General features: G+C 39.9%; 2 protein-coding genes across 2 annotated transcripts in view; one reads left to right on the top strand and one right to left on the bottom strand.

Moving 5' to 3' along the window:
- SLC25A6 (solute carrier family 25 member 6) overlaps positions 1-3256 on the top strand; it is a 5536-nt gene extending 2280 nt beyond the window's left edge. Inside the window, exons 3-5 of the mRNA XM_026846036.1 lie at positions 585-1143; positions 1876-2016; positions 2495-3256. Coding sequence (XP_026701837.1) covers positions 585-1143; positions 1876-2016; positions 2495-2652 — 858 coding nt within the window. The 3' untranslated portion in view covers positions 2653-3256. The remainder of the gene's footprint in view (positions 1-584; positions 1144-1875; positions 2017-2494) is intronic.
- A 192-nt stretch (positions 3257-3448) lies between these two features.
- On the bottom strand, positions 3449-26593 carry LOC113476856 (granulocyte-macrophage colony-stimulating factor receptor subunit alpha-like). The gene is made up of 12 exons (XM_026842828.1): positions 26509-26593; positions 19061-19179; positions 18756-18892; positions 17623-17743; positions 15301-15430; positions 15033-15208; positions 13747-13886; positions 11195-11233; positions 10109-10238; positions 9333-9426; positions 8624-8705; positions 3449-5883 (listed from the first exon to the last, which is right to left on the bottom strand). The coding sequence occupies exons 2-12, from the start codon at positions 19146-19148 to the stop codon at positions 5815-5817; spliced, it is 1206 nt and encodes a 401-aa protein (XP_026698629.1). The 5' UTR covers positions 19149-19179; positions 26509-26593; the 3' UTR covers positions 3449-5814.

Raw genomic sequence — 26593 nt, 5'->3', positions numbered from 1 at the left:
CCGCGGGGGCCGCCGGCCTCCCCTCCGCCGCTCCGCCTGTCGCCCCCCTCCCGACGGCTAGAAGTCGTGTCGGCGCCATGCGGCTCGCGCAGGCGCCCCCTCCGCCCGCAGGCCGCCCCCGGCAGTGAGGGCAGCCGGCCCGAGGTAGTCCCGGCCCTCACGTACGTGTCCGGTGGTTGCCATTGTTCCTCACGGCTGACCCTTGGTATCTTGGCAAGCCCTGAGCTCTGAAGAAGCTGAGAAGCGGCTTGAAGCCTTTTTCTGGTTCTTAGGATTGTAACTAGATCTCCCCTATCAGGGGTTCTTCCTTCACATATAGTTTCTGGTTTTGCGTTGGCAAAACCTAAACTTTTAGTTCTTGAGAGTTAACTTGTTAATGCTCGAGTTCTTTTGTCTTCACTAAAATAATGAATATATGACAGGTCGTATTGGTCTTAAGATTCAGACCAACCTAGGAGCTTTTCTTTTTTGTTTTTTTCCTTGGAAGCTTGCTATTGCATATGGTTTATCATGGTTAACAGAGGCTTAATCTCTGTGCACAAGAATCATCAGGCATTCAGACTTAACTCCTTGTTTTATAGTAGCAGCCCAGCTGTAGTGCAGGCCTGTCAAGACATATAGTCAGAATATATATATATATATATATTTATTTGCAGGTACAACATGCAAGTAAGCAAATTGCCGCTGATAAGCAGTACAAGGGTATCATCGACTGTGTAGTCCGTATTCCAAAGGAACAAGGAGTGCTGTCTTTCTGGCGAGGAAACTTGGCAAATGTCATCAGATACTTCCCAACTCAGGCTCTCAACTTTGCCTTCAAGGATAAGTATAAGCAGGTGTTCTTGGGAGGTGTAGACAAGCACACTCAATTCTGGAGATATTTTGCTGGTAACCTGGCTTCTGGTGGTGCAGCTGGAGCCACATCCCTCTGCTTTGTCTACCCCTTGGATTTTGCAAGAACCCGTTTGGCTGCTGATGTTGGAAAAGCTGGCGCAGACAGAGAATTCTCTGGTCTTGGGGACTGCCTAGTCAAAATCACCAAGTCTGATGGTCTGCGTGGCTTGTATCAGGGGTTCAATGTTTCTGTGCAAGGCATCATCATCTATAGAGCTGCCTACTTTGGGATCTATGATACAGCAAAAGGTAACACTTCAGAGGGGATCTGATAAACCTGTTTTCAGGATTGTATTGTCTGTGGCCGTTCTTAGATGTTACTCTGTGTCTAGTAACTGTGAGCACGGAGGTGGAAGGGGATATTGGTGTCAACATCAGTGACACTGCAGTGTTCAGGACAAAACTCGGGCATGTGTTGGTGGCAGCAGGCTGCTTTAAAATGCTCCTGGTTATGTACTTAAAGGAGTTTCTCCTAATGCCAGCAAAGCATGCTGGTAACCATACACAATTCTAAGTTCTTATTTGTTCTGTGTGTTAGTGTTATATTGGAGCTATTCAAGTGTGTTTAGCAGAATGGGATTGGGCGGTGCTTTTGCAAAGCATGTGTTTGAGCTTGACATTCAGGCATAGAGGTCATTGATACAAGCTTATAGTCTAATGTAATTCACAGGGACGGTGACTTAGTTTAGTGACATTCATTTCTAAAAGGAATAGTTAAGACTTCTTCTCAGGACAGTCTGAAAGTATCCTGGTTCTTAAATGTTAACCTGTTTTCTTTACTGAGAAGAATGTCCTCTGAATTTCCTTAAATGTTTCTTACATGCTTTAGCACGTTTAAAGTTTATCAAGTGTCTTGTTGTAACATCAAAGTATGGCTTCACAATGTTTCATAATAGTTTGTCTAGTGAAGTAGCTGTCATACAGTGAGTGAACGGGAGGAGGATGTACAAGATAAAAAGCTAATTACTTTTTTCATTGCAGGCATGCTCCCAGACCCCAGAAATACTCATATTGTTATCAGTTGGATGATTGCCCAGACGGTGACTGCTGTGGCTGGTGTGGTCTCCTATCCTTTTGATACAGTGCGGCGTAGAATGATGATGCAGTCAGGACGCAAAGGAGGTAGGCTGTTCATTTGTGCAGCTCTTTAACTGAGGTGGACTTTTTTCCCAGTAGTCATCCCTCGGCACGTCCAGTTTCTTGTTCCATAAATCCGACTTAAACTATATTACATTTCAATGATATGAGGAAACGCAGTAGGGCTCAACTTGTGTTTGTCAGGAAGTATGCTGAGGACTTTTCTTTATAGAACAAGAGAGGGACAAACAGACTGCCTGTTTGCAATGACAGATTAACTGAAGGCAATTAGGGGACAGTATACTTGCCAAAAAGAAGGCTTAACATTTTTTGTGACTTGGCTTTTAGTAACTAGCCAGGCAGATAAGAAGTGTTTCTATTGCCTGAACTACTAAGTGTTGTGTTACTGTCTTAAAATGTGGTTTGGGACATCACAGAGTAGCTAGAGGAGTGAGATGGGGCAGTTAAAAACATCTTGGATACAATTACAGGAGTTAAATTACTCTTTGCTCTTTTTCTACAGCTGATATCATGTATTCTGGAACAATTGACTGCTGGAGGAAGATTGCAAGGGATGAGGGAGGAAAGGCGTTCTTCAAGGGTGCATGGTCAAATGTTCTCAGAGGCATGGGGGGTGCTTTTGTGCTTGTGCTGTATGATGAATTCAAGAAAGTAATTTAAACAGCCTAACTAGAGTTGGAAATCAAGTCGAGCAGATCATGTAGAATAACTACCATTATGGACCATTGACCTTCAAGAAATTCCTGTGAGTCTTATTTATCGGAGCCAGATGATATTTGTAGATGGGGCTAGAAACTGACATAGAGGACTGATCCATTTCTCAGTAACATGCATGAAGACACTGAATCTGGCAATTCAGTGTGGTGGTTTTTCTTTTCCAGCATTGAGGAATGAGTGGCGTTGGTTCTGGGTCCAAACTGGCTGGGTCCAATTTAGGCAGAAAGCATTGTTTGCCTGTGGATCAGTCCCCGGTTTCAAGTCCTATCTTCTAGGACCATAAAATTGTATTTGAAAGTACTTGCTAACAAATCATGTTCTTTTCCACTTGTACTGAAGCACTATGTACCATTTTGCACAGCTGAACATCTAGCAATTTTGTTCTTAAATTGGGGCATTCTGCTGTAAAACAATAAACATACTTACTCTGTCTGTGTTGAAATTATTATATAAAAGCTTTGGGAAAGCCTCTTCTGTTTTAAAACTTGTTTCAGATAATGGTTCCTCTGATACACTGCACTCTGTAACAGAATAAGCTTGATTTTTATTTTTTTTTTTTTTTTTAAATAATTGAATGTGAGAACTTGGTGGGGTTGGGGAAGCATGGGCTATACTAATAGAAACCACTCCCATTCTTTGTGCCTGATAGTGTATGATGGGCTGCTGCAAGTGGCTTTTTGCATGATTCTTAGAAACTGAATTGGAACTTCTCATATCATTTAATAACGGATTTTTTTTTTGTTGTAGTAGGAGAACCCAAAGTCCCAAAGACAGTCCAAAAGTACTTGCCCTTTGTAAAACAGCTTAAAATGAAATAATTTTTTAAAAAATAATGTAGAAAGCAACATGGCATTCATGCAAAAACCCAGGAACCTGGTAAATGCCTTCAACTTCTGAGTAACTGATGTATTGTATTCTTGCTGCTGTTTGGAAATGCTGATTCAAGTTACTGTTTGGCCTGATCTGTAGCAGTGGTCAGTACCTCTGTGGAAGGTGAATTTAATCTGAAATGAGGTTCATTCTAAGAGGTGAAGCTGATGGGGTGTGTGAGGAGGAGTATGTGTGCTTCTATGTAGCTGTAAAATAAAGAACAAGGTAGGTCAGCCTTCAATACAAACTGAAGATTGTGAGAAGACCAAAATCAGACTGAATAATTTCTCATACTGCCATTTGAGATAATGTAATATCTCTGTGCTGTTCTTCATATGTATGTAATCTTAATTTTTGTACTTTGTAATCTGCAAAGACATGGTAGGGAGACCAGTAAAGGAAAACAAGGTGTTCATCTTCCGATCATGGTTTTTAAGAACTCTCCCTATATCTTGAGAAGGAAACCATGTCGCTGTATGAGTTACTGAAGGCTGACTGAGCTGTCAAGTTCTTTTGTGTGCCTTCTGAGGTTCCTATTCAAGATGAAGTATTTAAATTAACTGCTTGGCTTTGGCTGATTATTATCTTCTCAAAACATAATTTACCTTTTTTCTTTCACTGTTGCACAAGCACTGCTTTCAACATCTGAATGTGAATGTAAGTACATTGCACAGCTACTTTGTACACATGCTGATAGCAAACTATGTATGTACTGCCAGTGATTGTATCCTGTTCAGTAATGGTAGCTCCCTTTGTGGTGCAGTCAGGTCACTTGATGTTGACCTTGCCAATCAACTTGCTGTTTCAGTTAGAATTACATTTGGGGGGTGTGTGTGTGTGAATTTTTGTCTACGTAACTGCTTAGGTTTGTTTTCTGCATGAGTGGCTTGAAAGGTAGAGATAATGATAGGATACCTCACATAACCTCACAATAAGTGTATGGTGGCCCAGGCTTTGTGAGGAAGAATCAAACATGACCATTACTTGAGCAGCCCCTAAAAGGAGGGGGGAGGGTGTTTTTCACCCTACCTCCCTCCTCTCTTCAGAACTAAGTTTTAACCAGAAGAAATAGGAAAAATCAATGCAAGTGTAGGTGTGTTTTTAAGTGGGACTGCAATTTACCTATGCTGTGTGTTCAGCATGTACTAGTTGGTGTTCTTTTTTTTTTTTTTTTACGGCTTCCCTTAGTCATGCAGCAGCAATTTTCAATATGTGATTATGCAGTGTGGGAACATAAGAGGCAAACAATAAATGAGACTTTTAAAAAAGGCATTTGTTTTCTGCCTTATTGAAATACTTATTGAAATTTATTTATTTTGAAAAACGCTTTTAACAGGAAAAGATCTGGAATTTGTGTAAGAAAATTCTGGCATTGAATCCTATATTGTTTTTAAAAGGCATTGGAAATGGGGCTTGCACACTTTGAAGGGAACAAAGAAAATGCATTGGCATTGGTATGAGGAAATATTTACATTTAAAATCCTGTTCCTAAATCATTGCAGGTTTCATTTCAATTCTCACAGCTGTTATATTGGGGTGGGTTCTTTTAAGATTTAATTAATATCTGTGTTGAGCTAAGTCCATATTAATATTGCAGAGGTTCACATTTGCACTGGAAGTACTGAGCTCATGAAATGGCTGACTGGCAGCCCAGCATTAGTAGTTACTTTTGGCAAGTGTCATTTTATTTCCCAACTTCTGTTTTGCATAAAGTCTATTGAATATACTCTTGACAGTTTGGTATTGCTAGTTGCAAGGCAATTTTAAACATTTTTAGATAGCTAGTTTCTGCTTAAGAAAATACTCAGTATAAAAAAAGTTGAGCTGGGAAAATTAACTGTGGCATTATTAAGTAGTGTTCTCATCCTATAGGAAACCATTATATTCAGAGGAAAGAAGCATCATAATGAAGATGGGAAATAACTTTCTTCTGTGTTGTGGATGAGAGGCCTTGTCTCACATTGCGAAGAAAATCTCAGCAAGGTTTAAGCAAGTCTTCACAGCAGATGTTTGCAGAAAGGCTTAGCTGCCATGTATTATTTCTCTGAGCAGAGGGAAAAGAACAAATTATTTTCTCCACTTTTTTGCCTCTCCTCCATTTTAGGTGGGTTTTTATGGGACAAGTACTTTTATAGTTGTTTATATTAATTTCTAGTCTGGTTTGAAGTACTTGTCAGGAAGATCCATGATTTTGTTTCATGTTGGGGAGTCCAAGTGTGTTTTCTGTTTGGAAAGTTAGGTCATCTCTTCAACTATAGTTATTTCCTCAGTACAGCTTTTTTTTGGTAGATTGACGTATTCTGTCTAAACAGAAAGAAAATTCTGTAATGTGAAATAAGCCACAGAGTCACTGCTGATAAGAGAACATTTCTAAATGTTAAATACGACAGTACCAAAGCCACCTCATCTTGCTGTTTTAATACACTAGAAATGTCTGCAAAGCAGGACAAAACCATTTTAAGGACAGTTAAGGATTGCTTGGCTTTTAACATGTATGATCAGTAGCAGCCATTTGTCAGGGGAAGGAAAAAGAATAAAAGATTGAAATGCTGGACCACCTTAACTGAGACAATAGAAGAAATTTATTCAGTAACTATTGCTGGAATTTTCCATATGTAGGCATTAACTACACTTACAGAGAAATAATTTTGAATGCTATCATATGGTCTTGCATTGCTCAACCTACAGTTCTACAGGAGTGGAAGTTGTTTGATAAGATTGTAGTACAGATACAGTGTTTGGGGCTTAAAATACTCGGGAGTGTAAAAGGGATAGTACTGGCTGAGGCAGGGAGCAGAAGCAAGCTTGCTGTCAGATTGAGGGTATGTTACAGAATATCAAACCAGGATGTCTTGGTGGGGAATTTTGTCTAGGAAGTCTGGGATTAGTAAACACTGCAGGGCTTTGTGGCCATGGTATTTTGTGCTACTCAGCCATTCTCCAAGGAAAACATGCATCTGCACACAGATTCCTGCAAGCTCTTGGAATGTATTTAATTCAGGAAAAGGGCAAAACAGAGTATTAAAATAGTTGAGAATGAGGGTGAGGAAAGCATTTGGGGGGAGAATAACCTAAAAGTAATGAACATTAGTAAAATAAAATGGATTAGAGGAATGCAAGGTGTCTGAGGCCCTGAGTGAATTGATTGGTAGGATCTTAGCCACAGCAAATAGGAAAACTGGTAGTTCTTCAACACAAGTGTTAAAGATACACATGCAAACTTGGAGCAGGAAGGTTAGGATTGTAAATCATGAGGTTTTTCAGTAATCTAAGGAAAAGTTGTGTTGTGAAACAGGATAAAAAGAAAATGTGAAAGGTGGTCATTGAGTAAGTAGGAACAAAATGAGGAAATACGAGCTTTAAAAAGATGTGATTAGCAAAGAACATTACAGGTTTCAAAATAACCCATACATATTAGCACTAAATGCCAGGAGGATAGTCCTGGTATTCAATGGAGGAGAACTCTCCTGAAATAACTTATTTGTGCTTTATTGGCTGCTTTGAAGTATTACACCATTCAGTCAGTGTTAAAGATACCTGAGTGTGGAGAGAAGAGGCAAAATAAAATTAGGCTTTAAGACTAGATTATAATAGGCAACGAAGAGTCTAGAAACTGTTCAGACATGTCAGAGACTTAAAACTTATCTTCACAGTGCCTGTTGGCAGGTGTGAGGCAACCTGAGCTGAGGGCTTCACTTGAACTCTGACAGTGACTGCTGAAAAGTTGCTGCCTGCGTGGAAGTGCCTGTGCCACCCTTTGCAAAACCACATCCACAAATGCTTCTGGGTTGTAGTTGAGCGATTTGAGTAATTCTCGTAGTATATGCACAGGAATTTGGAAGCCCCTCAAGTTTAGTAAAAGCAAGCGATTGGAGAGTCTGCAATTTTTGAAAGGCTGCTTGTGGCTTTACTACCAATTACTATTTAATAACATGATGGACTATGGACTGCTGCTGCTCTAGCATTAGCTCTGACAGACTGATACGAAGTGAGATATCAGGTATTTATGACTTAAGGTGTTTGAGGAAACATTGCTACCTGCCTTCTATTAAAGCCAAAGATGGTAGAACCAAAGACAAGTCAGTCAGGGCAATGTTGCTAAAACTAGAGAGTTGAAGGAAAATTTCTGTCATTTTTGAAAGCCTAATTGAAAAGGGTAGTGTGGTCCACTGAAATGTAGGCAATAAATAACTATCCTGATTTATTGATTTAACCTACATCTTTGCATTAGCCAGTTGATACAAAGCATTCCTCCACTGTGCAGACACTATACAAACCACTGTTCAAATGAACAAATCGAAAGAGAAGCATGAATGGTTTGAAGCCTGGTTGTCATGATGTGAAGAAAGACTGGAAGAGTTAGTTGCTGTTGACAGTGTGCATGTGTGTAAGATACTGTAAACAGGAAAGGAGTAAGGATGAGAAGTAATTGCTTTTAAGTGCCATAAAACAGGCTATTAATAAGCTTTCTAAAAATAAGGTTAATTAAACATTAGAATACACTGCATAGGGATGCTACAGAATATATGTCGAAAACAATTTGCACAAAACATCGAAACTGTCATAGTTAATCCTATGCTGAAGCAAAGAGGAAGGCTAATTAAGCTGCTGAGACTTTTTGGCCCTGTTGATTTTCATGATTCAAGGCAACAGGATTTTTACATGGGTATAGGTCAGACTTAAAAAAATATATATTCACATTGTATTATGATCATTGATATTTGAAAATGCTAATGAAAATGCTTCCTCGCAGGTTATTTTCAAAGTACGAACAGCAATCTAGCAAAACCAGTAGACATAGAAATTACCAGTCTCAGAAAAAGTGATAATTCTAGTCTTAAAATATGGCTACAAATATGTACAGGATAATCACTGGTCTCAGCACTGGCATAGAGCATTTCTGGTTTCAAAACAGCGTAGTTTGCTTGAGAGCAAATTAGCTTTCAATGGATCAAATTTAACACATCTTTATATGCCAGTTCTGGTGTTTGGCCTGTCGTGGTTTATAGTTAACAAATTTGACTGAATTGAAAAGAAAGCATACCTGCATATCTTCATCTGTTGATGCATTAAATTTGTCTCTTGGTTGTGGTACAGGAGAAAATATGCTCTTGAAACTGCAATATCTTTGGGTAGAAAATGAGATTATGAAGAAGTTTATAATACTGGTAATATAACATACACAACATTTTGTGTTGTACCTTAAAGACATTTTTTTACTTTCAAGATTGAATACCTATTGCTCTACAAATCACTAAATGAGAAGTAAAATATTTTTAGTGTAGACTGGTGGGTAACTATTGTTACATTTATCACTTAGGTAACTAAAATTTATTTTGTGATGAGAGTCACAGTAAATACTTTATTAAACAATGACTTTCAATAAATCACATGACATAACTTTCTTCTACCACTAAGAAGTTTTATCAAAATAATGACACGTTCATTTGTCCCGATTCCCTCTTGTCTGGTACTGTGTGAAGCCAATGGCTTCAAAGCTTAAAAGTAAGAACAGAAGTGCTTTTGGAGGATCTGATGGAATCAATCACTTACTAACTTTAATATCATTTCCTCCTTTTTCACGTGTACTGATTTTGCCTGCCAAAGTGCCATCCACAACACTACTGGTAATAATACTTCATGACACTGATAATCAGATTATTTAAGTTTGTAGGTAGGAAGGTAGGAGAAAGGAGGAATGTGTTCCATAGAAATAATACTCTATAATTTCTGCATCAATAAGGTTCATTTACCTTTTGAAAAGACAGTATTGGAGCAGTGTCACTGAGATTGTTCCAAGTGATATCAGAAATAAAATCACAAAAATAAAGTAATCTTTCCCTTGACCTGAAACATCCAAGAGAGAGAAATCTCTTAGCATGCCAAAATGCTGCCTGTGTGCCTGTCAGTTACGAATGCAAATTTCACTTGTTTTTTTTTGAATAATCTGAAGGACTTCAACTTGACTTTTTATAGGACCTTGTAAAAAAGTTCAGGTACCCTTGATGCATTTTAAACCATTTCAAACGTTTAAAATGTGGAGAATTTAAAAAAAAAAAAAAAAAAAAAAAAAAAAAAGAGAGAGAGAAGAAGAAACAGAAGGAAATGAATAACAGAGCAAAAGTGGTGGAACTGTAAAAAGATTGTTGAGGAAAGGGTAAAAAGGAAGATGTGGAAGGAAGGGGATAATATCCATGGCAAAAACTTAAGCAACTAAAAGGCAGCCTCAGAACTTCAGAATGAAGACAAGACTGGGTCTCTCTCAGCCTGTTTCTGTAGCCCTGGTATCTGAGTAACTGCTGCCTTCACAATTCCAACTAATCAAAGACTGGTATCAGCCTTCATTGCCAGTTTCCCACAGTACTGGAGCTTTTCCTCCACATTAATAATTTCCATCTGGTTCCTTCCATGTTACTGGGTAAGCATTAAGATTTTATTCATATCTGTGAATGTTAGGGAGAAAGGTAGTCAAACAAGGTAATAAAAAAAATAAAAAACAAAACACAAACCCAGAAAATCACAATCTTACCAAACTCAATGGGCTCACTCCATTCCCCCCAGTTTGAGCTTACAGGACAGTTTTTTCCCTTTGCTCTGATTTTCAGAATGTATTTTTTTTTCTCATTGTAATTTTGGAATTCATATCTGTAGTTCCTTACCTAAAATCAAAGCAAAGCAGTCAGACTGTTCATTTCACCCCATAGGCAAATACTAATAAAATTTGGGGTTTGATTTCCTGATACAGTTTCTATATATAACAAATTCATATGATTTTGTAGGTGTGCACTAGTTAAACATTCTTCTCCCCAAATTTAAACCCATGATAAATCAGTTCATCCTGCCACTAAATCTGGGGGTTTTTTAAGTTTAAAATTGGATTTTGAAGTTTATTGGATTTTTAATTTATTTTATTATGCTTTAAGGACGCTTGTTTTTCTCCTGTCCTTGTTTATGGATCCTAAAAAAAAAACAGGACAGAAAGCTGAAACTGGAGAAGTACCCTGTATACTCACCTTGCAACCTTTACAGGGATTAATCATGCAAATATGCCTTGGATGGTGTCTGTCTTTGCTAAACAGATTTAATGTTTTAAGACAGTCCAATAACAGATATGTATTATCTGGGCTCATGATAAATTATATGAAGTCTGGAATCTGCCAAGCCTACGGTGATTCCAGGTTTGAGGAACACTCATGTCAGGGGAAGACTGACAGTGTATTAATGTCCACAGGTTTTGAAGATCTCAGCATTCCCTCTGTCTAGCTGTCCTGAACTACAGTGGTATTTTTCCACCAACAGATACAAAAAGGGAATGTTTCCAATTTTTATTAAGCAAAATGTCACATCTGTCTTAAGCAAAATATATTTGTGCAATAAATGGAAAGTATGAAGTTTTGTGAAATGTATGGAAAATTCTGCCTAGTGTAAGCCGTCCCATCCAAAAGGGACATACTAAGCTTACACATAAAGATATCACAGGAACATATTTTTTTTGAGTTTTCATTGTTGTGTTAATACAAAAACTATAGATCTAGAAGTCAGTATATTTTATATAATGGCATTTATATGCTTAAGTGGGCAAAAGCACAAATTTGTATATGACAAGAATACTTACTCTAACAGGAGGATCCTTTTTCTCTTCTTTGGGCTCATCCTGCAAACCAAAGACAAATCTTAATTTTTACTGTTCTCTTGTCAAATAATCAAATTTCTTCCTCCTTTGTTCTCATTTTCTTGCTTATAAACATCATAAGTAATTTTAAACTGAAAAATCAATTGGATATTTTGCTCTAGTAAAAATATAGCACTTTATTCAGGGTTTTCCATTTTAGAAATGGAAAGAAACATGGATTATTTATCAGTGGTTGTGAGAAGTATTTGCCTTGAAGGGCATATTTGTTCTATGCGTTCTCATCCAGCAGAAGTATATCCAAATTATGCAAGCAATCAAATTATCCTCCAAACACAGCAGATCTGGAAGTGTGATTTTACAATAATAGTTTGATAACATGGTGCAAAAAATTGATGTGAACAGCAAATTTATCCTCCTTACAGTCAAAGTCTCTTGTTAGGCATCTGAGGGATTCATACTCAGGGGCCTTCCTCATAATACTGTGAAGAGTTACTTACACATCCCATAAAATCAAAATCTAATTAACTAGAATCAAACACTGACCTGGATCAAAGAACCTGAAAATTTTGAAAAAAGGTAAGTTAAAAAATGAGTGAACAAAATCAACAGCAATAATTTTTTGCAAGGATGGCAGAAAACAATGAAAAGCTGAATTCTTGGAAACATCTATCACGTGTAATGTCAGAAAGATAGCTGACATTATGGAAAAGTCGGAGAGATGTTATTGGATGGAATGTCTCATTTCAGAAAATACACCTGCCATGCATGTTGCATTATAAAGTAGACTAATATTTCCCCATTACTCATTGTCAGCTGATCTCTTTCAACTTAGGACACAATGGAAATCATCATACCATGCTGTGAATGGGGAAGGTGCAAATGAGTTACTTAAGCTTTAGGTGTGCAGTGCCATTTTAGCTGTGTTACCTCTGATGGCCCCTCATGAAAGGTGTGAGTTATATCTGCCATCTCCATGTAGGTACCTCTAGTACCTTCAGTACCTCTAAGGGGAATGAGGACCTACTGCTCAGCACATGAAGCCCTAGATGTGTATTGACTGTTACAGGATATCTGTGCTCCTTTGCAAACAGCTACATTAAGGCATCTCAGTCTTTGAGATGAATTTCACAGCCAAATGTAGGAATCTACTGAACTCCACCCATTCTTGTTGTGGTACGGAAAAGAAGAGGCAATATGTATCTGATAATGTGTTTTGATAATATTGCTTAAGTCATATGTTGTAACTATATCTTTATGTAAAACATTCTAATTATTTCACACAAGATCTCACTGTCAATTTATACCAGCCAGCTGGAAAGCTGTGTGTACTGCAATTGCTCCCTGAAACAGATACCAAGGTATCCCAGGGATGGGGAGGAAGAGTGATATTTCTTGCCTCCTTGTCAAACTTCTGGGCTTAAAGAATTTTCCTGCCCTTTGTCCTTAGGGGTGTTGAAATCAGATCTTTTAGGCACGGAGATCTGTGGAGGAGGATTTGACACCTCGGCCTCTCTGCTCCATCATACTTGATGAAAACCAGACAAACCTCAGCTATAGTAAAGCACACACTCTGTGTTGTTCTATACTTTTCCTGTGATCGCTAGGGTAAGTTGACAGTGCTCTTTCTATAACGTGGAAGACATCTCAATTCACTTTGGTGCATGCATGTTTATATCTGATATAGCCATTTTAGGTTCCTCTCTTATGGCCATCAGAACGAAAGAAGCAGTTTAGGGACACAATCTGCCTGGCGTCTACCTTGGAAGGAGATGGGTAACACCAAACCTGACTGCAGAGAGAGTAGATGATATCTCACTGAGAAGGAAACACATCCATTGCAGATGTCTACCCTGGACCTATGTGAACTTTCCTTTGAGTTGCTGGTATCTAATTTTTCAGAAGAGTGGCTTCTATTTCAGTGCTGTTTTTGGAAGGGAGGTTTTGATGGAAACTGCATAGACAGAGGGGGTTGGGTTGGCTCAACCAGGCTCCAGGGAAAGGACAGCATCTGAAGGAAGGCTGCCAAAGGGCGACAGACAGTGGCAGAGTGTTGGAGAAGTATGGAGGCTGAGGGGTTCAAAACAGTCTCATGTGTTGAAATTGAGGGGCAGCTGTGAGATTTCCAGCACCTGCAAAATGCTGTCAGAGTGGCTGAAGGTGGGGTGCCCTGGGAAGCAGAGTGAGCATGGGGGGCCCTGGCCTGGGCTGGAGGCTGCCACCAGGGCAGCCCCCTGTTGCAGATTGAAGGCTGCCATCTCCTGTGAGATGTGTTCATGCAGGAAAGCACCCCAGGTGCTCCCCCAGTCTTTGGACAGAGACCCCTCATAACATTTCCCTGCTCTCCTCTGTTTTTCTGCTTTGCACCTCTGATTAATTTGAAATAAGCTGTGGGATCCAAGACCAGCAGAGCTGGAGCAGGAGGACACCACAGCTTATGAGAGAAGCTAATAAATAAAGGAAACAGAAGTTTCCACATTATAGATATACATGTATTTATGTATGGTGCCAAAACCAAATAAATAAATTGTTTTTACCTTTTTCTGTATGCTAATTTCATACTGAAAACACTTTGCATGTTCCATATGACTTCTAAGGGGTGGTTGCCATGTTATTATGCAACCTGCTGAATCTCTAGTACAATTGACAGTGACATTTAATGGAGGAGTGAGAATTTCTGGAAAGAAAGAAAGAAAATAATTAATGTAGACATGGTCAGTAATCAGCTACAACTCGTGTTCATAGCAAAATACATGTGAAGTTGAGGCAACTGATATACAACTGATGTCAATGAATGTTATCTAGTAAACATGAGTAAAATATATTAGCAAAACAGGAATATATCACTTCAGTTGTTGGACATCTGAAGTAATTGAAGTTCATATAGAAAAAGTATGAAGGATTTTGTGTAATTCAGTAGTACAATCAGGAGAGTGCCATTTTCTTCTATGTCTAAATTTCATGTTGGCAATTTCTATAGGTATAAAGATGGAAGTTTCTCTGTGTGTGGTATTATTCCTGTAGAAGATCAAGTCATCTGAAATCATCTTAATATACTTGACTACGTGTAACCTAAGTGTCTAACCACTATAGTCAGAAGAGACCTCATCAGTAGTGCCCATGATGCCTGCAAAGCAGTTTGACACACCATTGGGCAAGTGTGCTTGTCTGAATAGCTCTGGGCATTGCAGCCTGCATCAGCTTCGGCAGGAGTTGGTCTTACACTGGGCATTTCAGACCACACAGGACACCCAGGAGGACCCTGGTCTCTGGACCACAGGTACTGGACCACATCTGCAAGCCTTGCGGATGCCTCAAGTGTCTGAGGGTGTCTCAAATGGCACTAGAGGCATGTTTTTAGGCAACTGAATACTGTCCCAGATCTCTATTGGAGCTTAAACACATAGTTTACACATAACTACTCACATATTTAAATAATGCAGTCTTAATTTGCAAGTTGAACCCTCCCTCTGGTTTTAGGACATGTAGCTCTTGTGGCTCACAGAGAGGTGTGGAATTAAAGATTGGCAAAATGAGCCCATCAGAAAAGTGGCCTTGAAAGATTAACCACTGTAGTTCATCACTTGGATTCCGTGGATATGTTCACATCACTTCTCTAAGAAGTTATTTCAGGGTGCCTCTGCCTTTGCTTGTTTTAGTTAATTTTTGGAACTATATTCTGTCAGCTATCAGGAGCAAAGTCTGTCCTGCAGTGCAGGATCCTGCAATGGCTACAAACATTTTATTCTTCTTTTATTTTCAGAGAAACATTCCCCACTTCCTTATTTCATAAAACAGTAATAAAATAAAAATATTCACTTACCAATTTTATACAGTTCAATGTACTCATCATAGAACTGGATCAAGGAGTCTTTGCTAGACCCATTCACCAGGAAGTAAGCTCCTTCAGTCTTTATCATCACATTTTGGAATCTACATCCTGTGTTTCTGCCATTTTCATCTTTAATGTAAAGCTCACATTCCATCACATCATTGTCTCTGTATATAGCAAGGCATTTTAGTTAAACGTGGGCAGTGTGATGTGTCAAATGAGAATTCAGACTTTCCTAGACTCAAGCATTCCTACTTACCTCGAGTTCTGCCAGTAGAGAAAATATTGGGTATCTCCTGGAGCATCCCTGCCTGCCTGCCAAGTGCACTTCATGAGGGAAATGTTATAAATCACACAGGAGAAGTTTTCAATGGCTGACCCATTCATGCCTGCAAACACAGGAATATCCATGATGAGGAAAAATCGTGTGACTGCTCCAAACTGAAGGATCTTGTGCATGCTTAGATGTGTTAGACACCTGCAATTGCAGCTGATTATTGCTTCAGTTAGGAATGACAGCTGGGAGGAAGCTGAACTCTCATCCTATTTTGACTGTCTCTGATATGTGAAACCTGGGAGCAAGTAGAGCATTCAACAGGTAAAGGGAGGCACATTGTCTTTTAACACCATCCTTGGTGCTACAGAGTAGTATCTCTCCTTTTGCAATTAATGCCCAGGAATCCACTCCTGTTTACACACAGCATTTAAAAAGCTTGAACTTTTAAAAGTAAGGTTGGGCTTTTTTCTGCCTGCCAATCAAACAGCTCTATCTTTCTACCCTGATGCAGGCAACAGTGATTTGACCTCTTCCTTTTCTGGAGGACATTGAAGTGGGAACTTCATTTCTTTGGAACCTCCCTTGTGGCTCAGCTGTGCAGGCATGCTCAGCCTCCGTCTCTCTTCTCCTTCAGCCAATTTTTAGCTTCTTTTTGTGGTGTGCCCCAACTTCAGCGAAAGGGTGGAGGCTTCTTCTACCACTGCCTCCAGCGCCCAATATTGAGGGCATCCTGTGGAAGCAAGGGGGAATCCCCTGGAGAACCTGCATGCTTGGAGGCTAAGGCCACCTGGGGAGGAACACCAAAAGCAAGAGGTTTTTTCAAGAGGCAATGTGTCCTGGCTTATATTTTGAGGGTCACCGTGAGAGTGTTTCCTCTGTCAAGTCCCTAGGAAGAGATGAGTTTCCCTCTTTCTCTGCTCAGATATAAGCAAGCTGCTAATCTTGTCATCTCTGTCAAGTCTGAAATAGCCCAGTTCTGCACAGATGCAGGAGCACTGGTGACTTGGCAGCTTTAGTGGAGGAGAACTCTGACTTGAGAAGGAAGAGGAAAATGGACTGTAAAACTTCAGATTTGGAATTATGAATTTAGGATCTGCCTAAATCCCACTCGAATAACTCCCATATGTCAGAATGTCTTTGTAAACAGTTTCATGTGTGCACAGCAGCTGAGGGAGCACACATGTCTGTGTGTGTGTGTGACCATCAGAAGTAGGGAGGTGATAGTCCCCTGTACTCTGCACTGGTGAGGCCACACCTGGAGTATTGTGTCCAGTTTTGGGCACCTCAATATGAGAGAGATATCAAGGAGCTGGAGTGAGTGCAGAGGAGGGCAACAAAGCTGGTGAAGGGCCTGGAGAACAGATCCTATGAGGAGCGATTGAAGGAGCTGTGAGTGTTCAGTTTGAGGAGGAGAAGGCTGAGGGGAGACCTCATCACTCTCTACAACTACCTGAAAGGACATTGTAGAGAGGTTGGGGCTGGTCTCTTCTCACAGGTGATTAGCAATAGAACAAGAGGGAACGGCTTTAAACTGCATCAGGGGAGGTTCAGACTGGACATTAGGAAAAAAAAAAATTCACAGAAAGAGTGGTCAGACAGTGGAATAGGCTGGCCAGGGATGTGGTGGAGTCACCATCCCTGGATGTGTTTTATAAAAGATGTTGGGAGATATGGTGTCAGGAAGAACTTTGTAGAGTAGGGCTAATGGTTGGACTTGATCATCCCAAGGGTCTTTTCCAACCTGAATGATTCTGTGATTCTATGTGTGTGTGTGTGTGTGTGTGTGTGCGCACGCGCGCACGCACATGTGAATGTGCACACCAGGGCCAGATTAGGAGATTTCTACGTTCGGTTTGCCTCTAGCTGCTTATCACTGGCATTTTTGTTCCTCTCCTCCCATTTTATGAGTTTCACTGTTCTGGAGACTGTGCCTTAGCTAGCTCTATGGTCTGGCTCCTGACAAACTCACCAGCAGCCCAGCAGAAAAACATTTAATAAAGAAATGGACACTAACATCTTAATTTGTAAGCCAGAACAGTTATTTAAATCCACCCTCAAACCACTGTAATTTAGTGGCATTTTGGAGCCCTAGTATGAAAGAGAATAATGCAATTACTGATACATTTGTAGTAATGCATGACTTGCAGAATTGTGGGACTATTCATTATAAAGCAAATTATTTTAGCAGATCTGCAAAAGATCATTTTAAATAGTTAACTACTGTGTAAGGAATTGTTTTCTAAGGCAATGTTTATCTTTAAAAATTGCAAATGGAGAAAACCTTACCCAGACTATAGACATTACCTCCAGGGATAAAGGTGCAATTCTTTGAGATGTTTGTGTTTGGCACTTCAATGATAAAGAATACCCCTTTGTGCAGAGACATGTCTTGTTCCATTGGATACCTGCATAGTGGACTATTTACCTGGAAAAAAAAAAAAAAAAAAAACAAGTTCATGTTTTATTTCTCTGTTTTTCTTCTGCTGGTGTTAGATGATGGTGGCTATGGAATTTCAACTCAAAAATTCAATTCATAGGGCCAAAATCTTGCCTGTATATGTACGTGTTTTAGGCTCAAGAGCAAACTCTGTCCTGTACCACTTGAGGATGATGTAGGAGCTGAGTGATCAAAACCAGAACTACACAAAAAAGTTTGCAGCTCAGAAGTTGGATGCTACACTAGTGTGCAACTATTAGAGAAGGCTAATAATACCCCAGTGGCATAACAGAAGATGGTTAATAAATAGAGGAACCACAATAGAATTTAGTCAAAAGATTAGGCAAAATAGAATTCCTTGTCTGACCTCCCCAGGGGTCAGAAAGGTGTCTACAGCATTACACTCATAATCTTCAGTAAAGGTGTGATGTGTTTTTGTAATATGTATTTCTAATTAAGGCATTGGCTTTGCTAGGCTAAATAAGCTTATCTGTATCTCTCTGTCAAGCTTTCTACTTTTCTCTTTGGATAATGTGCATTTATAACACAACCTGTGCTACAGGCATGATCCAGTTTACTGGGAAACAAGGAAAGAACTTGAGATAATGAAAATCCATGGCAGTGTTTGGGGAATTAATTTTTTTAATTCAGAAGGTCTCTTGCTCTGTCTCTAAATTCTCTAGGAGTCTCAGTCTCACAGCCCCCTTTTTTCAGCAGCGATTTCCCTATTCATGATTCAACATAGGTAAAGTTCAGCCTATCACCTCCTTTCCATTTTGGAACCAGAACTTCAGTTCTGTGGTATGCACAGGGTGCTCCTCCTGCAGCAAATGCACCCAGGCATTGGTGATGGCTTCCCACAGCCCCTGACAGATCAAGCTATAGACTGCAAACAATCACTGATCAGATTTTACCTGCAACTGATTCATTTTTTTCAAAGTAAGTGTAATTGATAAAAGGTAAAGGTGCGATTATTTATCTCAACGAATATCAAGTTTACCTTTATGTCTATATTTTCCATGTTCCTGTTTATGATGGTACATTTGTACTCAGAGAAGTTCTTGCTGCTCTCCCAGTTCAATCTCATTTTTCTCCAGTTCATTTTCACATTTGTAATAGGTGATTCTTGTGCCTCTGCTGCAAGTGTTACAGAATCAGTTCAGTAAAAATACACTATTGTTTTTGTTGAATGCAGAGGATAGTATCTGTCAGGCCTAACATGATAATTGCCAAATTAATTACATATATCTCTGATAAATGAATTAAACTCTGTTTCTCAGATTATATCTGCAAAAATGTACTTACACCCCATACACTGGATGTCAGCATGCAAGGGATGAAATAGCAGCATACACCACCAAATCATACAAATGAGTCCAAGAATATCAAACATATTTTCTTCTCTGGAAAGTGAGAATGAAATCCTCAGGAAAAAAACAAGAAAAAAGAAAAATTATGCCAAAGTGTACTTTGGTTTCTGCAAACTTTTTCTTTATTTTCATTGAAGGAGTCAAAGATGCTGTCTAATTCATCCCTAGAAAAAAAAATCTTTAAAAAAAACAAGCAGAGGGTATGCATTTTTTTGCATACCTCCATCTTCTTTGAAAGAACTGTACAGGCTCACTACTGTCTATTACAACACAGCAGTTTGAGATAGAGAGGCCACGGACTGTCATTATGATATGTACAGTCATGCTCAACGAATGATACATTCACTGTATTTGGTGCAGAGACCACGATTTAGGATTACTGTTGTCCCACGTATCTATCCTAACCATTCGATCAGAAAGTCAGGTTTTCTTGCTTTCTGATCCTGTGAACATCACTGCAGATTTTCCTACTCAGTGCTCCAGCTTCTGCTGCAAAGCGAGCATTTAGACTGGTTTTCAACCATTTGTTGAAGGCATCTTTTGGGAAGTGGGTGGTCTGGCTTTTTGTTGTGTCAGGCTGTGAATGACTCACTTCTCTGTGAATGCTCTGTTAAAGCCAGCATCACCGCACCAGGCATGTTCAGAGCCTATACCTGCTCCTGCCAGCATGTGTTAGGAGTGCATGGAAAATGTCCGTGAGATCTGAACTAAGCAAAGCAGGAAGAGAAAGGTCTCAATCTCTGTCAAGTTTTAGCAGGAATTAAATGCTGACCTGCTTACCTTTATTTTGACTATGGCAAATCTACAGTCTTTTTTCAAAGTCTTTTGGGACTTATTTCAAGATTTCATGTAGTAAGAACTTAATAGCCCTTAAAATAATACTTAGAGCAATGCCCTGAATCATTTCTCATTCTTTTCCTGGAGGCCAAGATCAAAGCTGACTGTGGACATATCATTGGTTTTGCATGTTATTTACCAATTTAGTGCTATTTTCTATCATCTTTTCATTTTCTGACCACAGATCAGCTAAGAACAGCTTTCCATTCAGAAAGATACCTTAGGAGCTGGAATTTTGATGGGGCCTTTCCAAAGGCTATTTGGCACTGGATAGCCCTGGTTTCAGCTGCTTTTCCATTGTCCTGAATATCCCAAATAGCAGCATTTACCATAAACTTGATTACACTTCTGTCAGTTCCTGACTAACTTGAACAATTTTTTTTTAATATGTTGTCCCTCACATCTCACCTCTTTTCATGGAAATATACTAATATTAGTATATTCCATAATACTAGTATATACTAATACATACTAAAGGATCCCAATTGTTAGGTGTAGTTTGCTGTATCTCACTATTAAAGATGATAATTTTTTCTACACTTTCCTTGCTATCATCATAGAACGGTTTGAGTTGGAGGGCACCTTAAGGATTATCTGTGGGCAGAGGCACCTTCCACTAGACCAGGCTGCTCAAAGCCCCGTCCAACCCAGCCTTGAACACTGCCAGGGAGGGGGCAGCCACAACTGCTCGGGGAAAATTGTTCCAGTGCCTCACCTTCCTCACAGTAAAGAATTTCTTCCTTATGTGTAATCTAAATCTACCCTCTTTCAGTTTAAAATGGTTATCCCTTGTCCTATCACTACATTCCCTGATACAGAGTCCCTCCCCATCTTTTCTGTCTCCCCAGAGCCTTCTCTTCTTCAGACTGAACAACCCCAACTCTCTCAGCCTGTCCTCATAAGGGAGGTGCTCCAGCCCCCGATCATCTTCATGGCCGTCTTCTGATCTCACTCCAACAGGTCTATGTCCTTCCTATGTCAGGGACCCCAAAGCGGAACACAGTGCTCCAGGTGGGGTCTCATGAGAGCAGAGTATAGGGGAGAATCACATCTTCCATGTGCCCTAGCATAGTTTCCAGGAGAATTCGCTCTGTGACCTTGCTGGGCACAGAGGTGAGACTGACTGTCCTATAGTTCCCTGGGTCTTTTGTATGTCCCTTTTTAAAAATGGGGTTATCTTTCCCTTTTTTTCAGTCAGCAGGAACTTCACTGCACTACTACGACTTCTCAAATATGATAGAGAGTGGCATAGCTACTTCATCTGCCAGTTCCCTCAGGACCTGCAAATGCATCTCATCAGGTGCCATGGACTTTTGCACCTTCAAGTTCCTTAGATGGTCTCGAACCTGATCTTCTTCTGCAGTGGGAAGTTCTTCATTCTCCCAGTCCATGCCTTTGTCTCCTGTGACTTGGCCAGTGCGGCTGGAGCCCTTAGTGGTGAAGACTGAGGCAAAAAGTTGTTGAGTACCCCAGCCTTTTCCATTTTCTGGATAACTGGGTTTCTCATTTCCTTCCAGAGAGAGCTGATATACCTATAGTAGCTTTTCTTGTTGCTCTTGATGTCCCTGGCCAGATTTAATTCCATCAGAGCTTTGGCCTTCTTAACCTGATCCCTGGCTGCTCAGACAGTTTCTCTGTATTCCTCCCAGGCTTTCTGTCTTTGCTTCCACTGTCTGTAGGCTTCCTTTTTATGTTTAAGCTTGTCAAGAAGCTACTTGTTCATCCATGCATGCCTCCTGGCATTTTTATCTGACTTTTTTACTCTTTGTTGGAATGCATAGCTTCTGAGCTTGGAGAAGGTGACCCTTGAATACTAACCAGCTTTCTTGAGCCCTTCTTCTCTCCAGGGCTTTATCCCATGGTACTCTGCCAAGCAGATCCCTGAAGAGGCCAAAGTCTACTCTCCTGAAGTCGAGGATAGTGAGCTTGTGCTCCCTTCTCGCAGCCCTAAGGATCTTGAACTCCACAATTCATGTTATTATTCGTTTTGTGTTCAGAAACTTTTGAATCTTACTATGGACATTAATAAACTTTGAAGATATCTGCTTTGTAATTAAAATAAGATGCTAGCTCATAGAACTACATTCATAATAATTTTAAACTAAAATCAATGTTGTGATATACAACTGAACTTGGGCTATAAAATATACTTGAGAGGACAGGAAAAAATGCTGAACCTGCTTAGAGCTATTTTAGAGAATGTGACTCTCAAGTCTTTGAGAGAATGAATATTTACATAATTACAAACAGTATACACCTGCTGATGGGAATTAGAAAATAGAGAAGGGGATTGAGAGACTGGCTTGGTGGGCACCCAGTGACCAGACAAGGTCACACCACCACAGTAATTTTTTCCTGTTTGCTATCACAAATGACTCTCCACTCTTAAAACTAGATTAACTCCCTCTGTTTTTAGAGGTTTACATCCCTCACCCCAGAAAAGTCTACTATATTTTTTTTCTCGTTGCAGTGTCAGAAACCAAGGAGTCAGATTTTATAGATCACTGTAGGAAATTTAAATTACTAAGGAAGTGTGAGTACCTGCAAAGGGCAAATCCACATTCATTTACATGGTGTGGAGCTCTTATCAAACACATCTGTGTCTTAGGTACCATTTTCCTTTTCTCAGAGGAAGTTAAAACCCTTTGTAACAGATTTTCTATTCCCATCATTTGTTTTTCTGTTGTTTTGGGTTTTTGTTTTTGGTTGTTTGTTTTTTTTTTTTTTTCCTACAAGAAGAAGCAGCAGCGTTAATGGGGTTTTTTGAGTATATTTTAGTAGTGTAACTTCCTAGTAGCAATTTTTTTGATTTTATGTCTAGGTTTAATTCTAAGACTGTGAGGCAAATTCTTACAAACTCATGAGAAAGAGAAACATGGTAATATTTTATTACTTGTCTGTTATTCTATACTCATTTTTATGGTCATTTCAGAGTGCTGATTCCAGACTGACTCCATCTGTGGTGAAAGCAAAAAGCCAGCCAGAACATCCAAGCAAGCTGGAATATTCTTGAATATTTCCAGGAGGCATATCACATTTCATGGAAATTGTCTTGATGTGACCTGTCCATTGTGGACTTCAGGAATCAAGCAGGACACAGTGTCAGGGTTGCAACAGAGACAAACGATTCACTGTAGCCTGATTCTTCTCTGCTTATCTTTTGCAGCATCAATCTTTTCTTTGTAGATTATCATGCTACATTAAGGATGTGGCCACAGCTGCTGAGAAGTGATATTGAAGAATCTTAAGTACAACCAGTATGGAGGACGGGCTGTGAAATGCTTTGTGAGATATTGGTCTCAACAGCAATTACCACAGTAATGCACATAGGAACCTCGAGACCTCCTGTCCTTCTAGGCTGTCCCTTTTCATATAAACATAATTTTCTCCATTTATTTCCATCTGTTCAGTCACTCTTAATCTTTTGTCTTTCTTTCTGCATCCTATGTTCCTTTTTAGGCACTTGTTTTCCTGTTCTCTGACAACTGTCTGCTCACCTTCTCTTTATAGTCTTTTCTTTATTCTTGTTGTCTCCCTCTTCTGCTTTCATGACTCCTCTGCTTTCAAAGTCTCCCTCAGGTTTCCTACACATGACAGTCCCATACTGATAGCACTCTTTATGTTGTCTCATGGAAATGCTTGTTTGGAGCACTGCTGAAGGAGTCATCTGCACCTTGACTGCTTAGAGGGGTACTTCCTGGCACCATTGCCTCCAGGCTCTGGACATGTCATTGTCAGTGGGAATATCAGGGCCTGTAAGCATTCACTTTCCTCAGAAGAAATGGCCATTTCCATTGACCACAGTACTAAGAGAGTTTGCTTCCCTAAGGATTTGGGTTTCACAGATGACTGACTTTTAAAACAAATTGCACAAGACAGGTTTAGTGTTGGATTGTGCCTATGTTCTCCTCAGCTAAATGTACTAACACATAGCCAGGTTCCCTGGCTTTCTCTGACCTGAAGGAGCTGTGGTGAGACCTAAGCCATTTACCTGAGCAATCCATACCTTCTGCCCAGTGGCCAGGCAAATGGCTCCAGCACGACATCTGTAGGAACTTGCTGCCTCCAGGACCTCCCCCCTCTCTCAGGCTGTTTTTTTTTGCAGAGAGATGTGGTAAAGCTCCCTCTGCTCTGAACAAACCTCAGGACTGAAGGCATCAGAGGGAACACATACTTATGTCAAAATGTTTGGGAGTGTTTTTTGGAGGATCAGATTGGAAGAAACGTACATATTCTCATGTAAGTAGTATTTCCTCATATTTCATTTATATAGGAGGTAATATAGAATCTGTGAGGATGAAACCCCCCCATCCTTAACTCTATGCTTGTTTCTACTTTGATTTTTTCCTTTTTCTTCCTGGCTAGCCTCACAAGTATCTTGACCTCTCAGCGTGTGTCTACCCTGCTATGTAGGGGAGGGCCCCAGAGGGGACTCAAACACCTATTTTCCACGCTCCTCAATTCTTAGCTCACTCCCTAGGTCTCTCCAAGACAGGCTTGCTATAAACCTAATTTATCCACTTAAGCTATGTAAATATGAACCAGCCAGTGACACTTGGCCTTAGAGTGTTCTTTCATTTAGAGGTATGTGCAGAGCCTGCATGTATAAATTTTTCCCTAGCAAAATATTATCAAGGAAAACATTGCTAAACTTATATCTAATGTTACATGATGTATGATGTGTTTTACTCAGCAGTAGTGATTATATTCCCGGTAAGTTAGATGCTAGCAAGCATGAGCCCATTTTGTCTTCTGTAGCAAGGCACAGTCAAACTCAGTCTGCTGGAGAATGATCTCTGTATCACATGTCAGAAGGAAAATACAGTCACATTTAAAAGCTGTGGTATGTCTATAGTAGTTTTTATGGAAAGTATCCTTTAAATACTGACTTAAGCACTTTGAATTCTTACCCTCTTAGTCTGTACAGTCTATTGTCTTCACTCTTAGGCGGTGAGTGCAGGATGCTACCAGAAAATGTCACCTGAGACCAAGGTTCCTTAGTTCTAATTCCCAGCTTTACCAGTGACTTTATTGAGTGGCTCTGGGAAAGTTACTCCTGCTCACTTTGAGAAAATTTGAATTTTACTCATAGGGTGATGTGCAGATAAACTGATGCTTATACACTGCAGAGAAACTGATGCCTATATATTGCAGACATATAGACAGTACCATACACTGGCTAAACACACCAGGAGGCATAGAAATAGGAGTAGAAACCTTACACCAGATACCAAGCAATGAAATATTCCTCTGAAATTGCTACCTAAATGCAACTTTCTCAGAATCAGTTCAGTCTTTAGATCAGTATTTTGATTTCTGTAGATGATATAAAACTGGAACAAGTGGTTGATGTACCACTATTTTACTTCAGAGTGACCTGGACAGACTGGAGAAATGGGCTGACAAGAATCTCATGAAATCCAGCAAAAGGAAGTGCTGAGTCCTGCACCTGGGGAGGTGCAGGCACCAGCACAGGCTGAGGACAACCTGCTGGAAAGTTGCTTTGCAGAGAAGGCCCTGGGGCTCCTGGTGGACAACAAGCTGACCATGAGCCAGCAATGAGTCCTTGCAGAAGAGAATGTCAAAGGCACTCAGGGCTGCATCAGAGTGTTGCCAGCAGGTCGAGGGAGGTGATCCTTCCCCTCTGCTCAACACTGATGAAGCCAGACCTGGAGTGGTGGGTCCAGTTCTGGGATCTCCAGTACAAGAAAGATACAGAGCTGCTGGAGAGAGTCCAGCAAAGAGCTGCAAAGATAATTAAGGAGTCTGACATATGAAGAGAAGCTGAGAAAGCTGGGATTATTAAACCTGGAGAGAGGAAGGCTCAGGGGTATTTTATCCATGTGTATAAATACTCAGCCGTAGGGAGCAAGGAAGATGGAGCCAGACTCTGCTCAGTGGTGCCCAGTGACAAGAGTCAATGGACAAAACCTGAAATACAGGAAATACATTTAAACACAAGAAAAGACCTTTTACTGTGAGGGTGATCAACCACTGGAACAGCTTTTCCAGAGATATTGTGGAGTTTCCAACGTTAGAGATGTTCAAACCTGTCCAGACAAAGCCTGAAGCAATCTGCTGTAGCTAGCCCTGCTCTGAACAAAGAGTGCAACAGGATAATCTTCAGAAGTGCCTTCCAGCCTCAAATATCCCAAGATTCTGTGATTTTTTTTTTTCAAGAAATAGAAATCTACATATTTCTAAATTAATTTATAGAATAGGTACAGAAAATAGCAATTTTTTTAAATTACTGCAAAATAAATGTCAGATAACAAATGTCAGATAACGCAACAGACATCATAGACATTTCATAGTTTTCCTTGAATCTTGCAGAAAGCTTTAGAAGTTTTAAGCAAGTAGGCTAAAACATTACCAATATTTTACCTAGACTTTCTTAAACCCAAAGCTAATCCAGATTTTGTATGTGCGCTAGTATAACTATACCTAATTTAATCCTTGCTATGGGTTCTGCACAAATCTGTGTGTCTTCTGCACAAAATATTCTGTGGCACAAGTAAAAACATTAAACAGCATAGAGAAACATACCTCCTCTTGGAAAAATTCTCCTCCTTTATCTTGTTTGGATCGCAGAAGCAAGGGCACTTGAACTTGTAGTTGTGGACATGCAGGC

Source organism: Athene cunicularia (genome assembly GCF_003259725.1).
Source record: "Athene cunicularia isolate RWA chromosome 1 unlocalized genomic scaffold, athCun1 chr1_part1, whole genome shotgun sequence".
NCBI classification, from domain to species: Eukaryota; Metazoa; Chordata; class Aves; order Strigiformes; family Strigidae; genus Athene; species Athene cunicularia.
Note: the sequence above shows the minus strand (reverse complement) of the source record. Positions and strands in the feature narration are given on the sequence as shown.

What these genes read in the sequence shown, in the direction of transcription:
- LOC113476856 (XM_026842828.1), bottom strand. Translation starts at nt 19,148, where the DNA reads ATGTTTGATATTCTTGGACTCATTTGTATGATTTGGTGGTGTATGCTG. An exon ending in AAAAGGATCCTCCTGTTAGA is followed by an intron (nt 10,239 to 11,194) that starts GTAAGTATTCTT and finishes CTTTGATTTTAG; the next exon opens with GTAAGGAACTACAGATATGA. An exon ending in CAACAGATGAAGATATGCAG is followed by an intron (nt 5,884 to 8,623) that starts GTATGCTTTCTT and finishes CTTTCTGTTTAG; the next exon opens with ACAGAATACGTCAATCTACC.